General features: G+C 34.5%; 1 protein-coding gene across 1 annotated transcript; it reads left to right on the top strand.

The window, feature by feature from the left end:
• The first annotated feature begins 1,147 nt into the window (after nucleotides 1–1,147).
• On the top strand, nucleotides 1,148–3,842 carry LOC137716798 (WAT1-related protein At4g08290). The gene is made up of 7 exons (XM_068456173.2): nucleotides 1,148–1,490; nucleotides 1,615–1,677; nucleotides 1,852–1,968; nucleotides 2,193–2,439; nucleotides 2,527–2,685; nucleotides 2,812–2,963; nucleotides 3,371–3,842. Exons 1-7 carry the CDS (start codon nucleotides 1,270–1,272, stop codon nucleotides 3,594–3,596), a joined length of 1,185 nt encoding a protein of 394 aa, XP_068312274.2. The 5' UTR covers nucleotides 1,148–1,269; the 3' UTR covers nucleotides 3,597–3,842.

Consider the following 3,842-nt stretch of genomic DNA (forward strand, 5'->3'; position numbering starts at 1 on the left):
AACAAGATTTTAATTTTCAAAGAAAAAATAAAACTAACATAACAAAAAGTTAACGCTTTTTTCTTCAAGACTACGTAGAACACAATGATACGGGAAATGAATGACTAAGATTGAAAATAAAACCTCTAAACAGTTGTAGAAATCAAATCTAACGGCTAAAACATCCGTAACATGAATGATATGTAGCATTGAAGCCATGCCCAAAATAAAATAAAATAAAATAAAATCTAATAACTAAAATAGTTATAGTACACGAAACTTTTCAAAATTCTTTTTAATTTGTAATATATTGTTATGTGATATCTCTATTATGTAGTCAAAATAATACACAGTTCAAACCCCTTCTCCAGAGAGGGGGAAAAGGTTAAGAAAAAGTAAGAATTTTATGATTATAACTGCATGTAATTAATTATATTGCATTTAGTTGTTTACATAGTGATGTTATAATTACATCATGATCGATTAAGATTGTTATTCCATTTGTTAGGCAACCCAGCTGTGAGAGATGTATGTATCAAAGCTAATAGGTTCTTCAACCCTTATTGTTTTAGTGATTTAATGGTCATGTGTGATGCATAAAACTGGATAATATTCCTAATTAATTTATTGTTTATATCCAATAGATGTGATATTAGAGGTGATAATCTGGCTGGATCGGGTGTTCCACCTTTTAGATAAATTTTTAAGTCATTTAAAGGCATACAAACACCCAATCCCAAGGCTTCAATCTCTCACCCCTAAAGCCAAACACTCTCTATAGGACTTACTTTACATGCATATATAGTCACTTCAATACGAAACTCTCCAATAAATTTTAATCGATCATGAAGTAATTATAACATCAATGTCATCGTGATCAATAAGCTGTGAAAAATATACAACTGTTTCTTGATTGTATTTACTACTAATTAGAATTTATTTTTAAGAAAATCTATATCCCATCAAATGTTTCCAAATTATATCACAATTGAAGGAAAATAAAATCAACCATACAAAAAGAGGAACAAAAACCAAAAAAAGGGATCGTAAATGATGAGCAAAGAAACCATATATTAGTGTTTCAAGACAGGGCCATGCACGCAATCCACAAAGGTTGCAAGATAATACCCCTTTTCTTGAAGTGGGTTTGTTATCCTAACATAATTAATGTTTTTTTCCTCTATAAGAAGGAGCTTGCATTGCACCTCTTAGTTCCATCCCTAATTAAACTGTTCCATCTCTTGCACAAAGAAAAAATAATTGGGTTAAGTTAAATTGTTAGAGAGAGAGATGGGAGATGATGAGCAGAACAACTCAGGTGGGAGGTTTGGTGTGATGATGAAGAAGCTGAAACCTTATTTGCTGGTGGTGAGCTTGCAATTTGGGAGTGCAGGGATGTACATAATCAGCATGGCCACTCTCAATCATGGCATGAATCGATATGTTCTCATCGTCTATCGCAATGCTACTGCAGCACTTGTCCTCGCTCCTTTTGCCTTGGTTCTTGAAAGGTTACTAGCTAAAACTCCCATAAGATTAATTAATTAATCGCATGTAAGTAATAACCTTGAATAACCTTTAATCAATTAACTAATTAATTCTCGGTATAGTAATGATATTTTTTTTTTTTTTCAGGAAAACGAGGCCGAAAATGACAATTTCTACCTTTTTGCACATTATGGTGCTGGGATTTCTGGAGTAAAGATACTCTCATAGTCTCACTCACACGCATATACTATACTACATAGATGACTAACACAACACATATTAACTCTATGATTGACCATCAAGTGAATTTAACCTTTGTCACAAATGTAATCAATATATGGTGCATATAATATTTATGACAAAAACAAGCACTTGATTGTGCAGGCCAGTCATTGATCAGGGATTTACGTACTTGGGGATGAAATACACATCGGCCTCATTTGCATCTGCCATCATGAATGCCGTTCCGTCTGTCACCTTTGTAATCGCAGTTATTTTTAGGTAAGAATCAATTAATCAAATAGGTAGAATTCTCTCCAACGAAATGGTCTTCGAGCTTATAACTTCATAATATATAGTCTTAATCCATTCCTAGGTCATTGTATGACAAAATAAGTATATGTCGGTTACATCCCCTTCCATCTGTAGCTAGCTAGCATGTAAATCTATTTGCATGCATAAATTAATTAATAACTTATATAAACCTGAAACACATATGCACGCAGGGTCGAAACTGTAAAAATCAAAGAGGTGCGAAGTCAAGCCAAGGTGATAGGAACCCTAGTAACCTTTGCTGGTGCTTTGCTGATGACACTGTACAAAGGCCCTGTCATTGACCTCCTGTGGTCGCACAAAACCAGCAGCCACCATGAAAGTAGCAGCACCACTATAACCTCCAACCAACACTGGATAGCCGGGACACTCTTTATCCTCCTGGGTAGTGTTGCCTGGTCCTGTTTCTACGTATTGCAAGTAAGTATTAATTGAATTATGTTCCATGCATGCATGTGAGCTTGAATATATTAACAGTGAACTTAACTAACTTATATATTAATCCAGTCTATAACAGTGAAGAAATACCCAGCAAACATCTCACTTTCCTGCTTTATATGCTTGGCGGGAGCGTTGCAAGGCTCAGTTGTAGCATTTACTGTAGAGCGTTGCCCTAGTGCATGGGCGGTTGGATGGGATTCAAGGCTCCTTGCACCTCTCTACACGGTAATTATTACCACACAACTTAATACGAATTCAACCCTGACAAGAATTTTCATTTTAATTAGATGGTTTTAAGTTTAATCGAATTGGGGAAATGAAACTAATAAAGAAGCCTTTTCAATGGTTTAGGGACTAATTAGCTCTGGGATTACATATTACGTGCAAGGCTTGGTTATGAAGACTAGAGGCCCGGTTTTTGTAACGGCTTTTAACCCTCTCTGCATGATTATCGTGTCCATTCTGGGTTCCATTATTCTAGCTGAGAAACTTCACCTTGGCAGGTAAACATAAAGAGCTAATGTCGTATTTCCCCAGCAATTTTTCTCTTAATTCTAAATTCTAATCATCTCGTGTTACGCGATATTTCTTGGCAATATTTACGCATTATTCCTATATTTATTTTAATTATAAATTTTCTCCTAATGTGACAAATTCTGATTAAAAAGTATTGACAATGAGGAATAATGGAATGTACAATATGTTCTGATGTTGTACATCTTGTGACATAACTTTTGTTTGGAACAAATACTGCCTACTTTTACTAGAAGGTATCTTCGTGATGTAATCAATCAACTTTCAGCATGCATTTGATATGTATCATTCTTATCTTTTTGTAAATAGTACATCATACATTTTAATTCCCACTAATTTTTTTTTTTTTTTTTTTTAATTTAAACTTGACATATAGTATCATTGGAGGCATGGCCATCGCATTTGGCCTTTATTCTGTGGTGTGGGGTAAAAGCAAGGATTATGGCACTAACCCAGCTGTGCAATCCAATACTACTGTGAAGGATGAAGCTCAGGAGTTACCAATTATTAATGCAAACGCTATCAGTGGTGCAAAATTGGTGATTGATAAAAATAGCATCGACCAGCCATCCCAAATGCAATTAAAGACTGTCCAAATATAATGCTGATCAAGAACTTTTTATTTATCGTTTGAATTTTATCGGATGCTCTTGAAGGAACAAGTACTTTATATGTATAAAGAATCTGATAATGCCTCTGTATTATATTCCCATTTGATTGTAATTATGTAGTAAGTCTCTTTTCTCTAGCTCTTAGCTATAGCTTTATGTAGTAGTATGAATTGACACAAAGAACGGTGTCAACAAGCCACAATAAGAATATATCCCATGGGTCTATTCTTCCTTCTA

The sequence above is a fragment of the Pyrus communis genome, chromosome 8 (genome assembly GCF_041283825.1).
Source record: "Pyrus communis isolate YQ-2024b chromosome 8, ASM4128382v1, whole genome shotgun sequence".
Taxonomy (NCBI): Eukaryota; Viridiplantae; Streptophyta; class Magnoliopsida; order Rosales; family Rosaceae; genus Pyrus; species Pyrus communis.

What these genes read in the sequence shown, in the direction of transcription:
- LOC137716798 (XM_068456173.2), top strand. Translation starts at nt 1,270, where the DNA reads ATGGGAGATGATGAGCAGAACAACTCAGGTGGGAGGTTTGGTGTGATG. An exon ending in ATGGTGCTGGGATTTCTGGA is followed by an intron (nt 1,678 to 1,851) that starts GTAAAGATACTC and finishes TTGATTGTGCAG; the next exon opens with GCCAGTCATTGATCAGGGAT. An exon ending in TCCTTGCACCTCTCTACACG is followed by an intron (nt 2,686 to 2,811) that starts GTAATTATTACC and finishes TCAATGGTTTAG; the next exon opens with GGACTAATTAGCTCTGGGAT.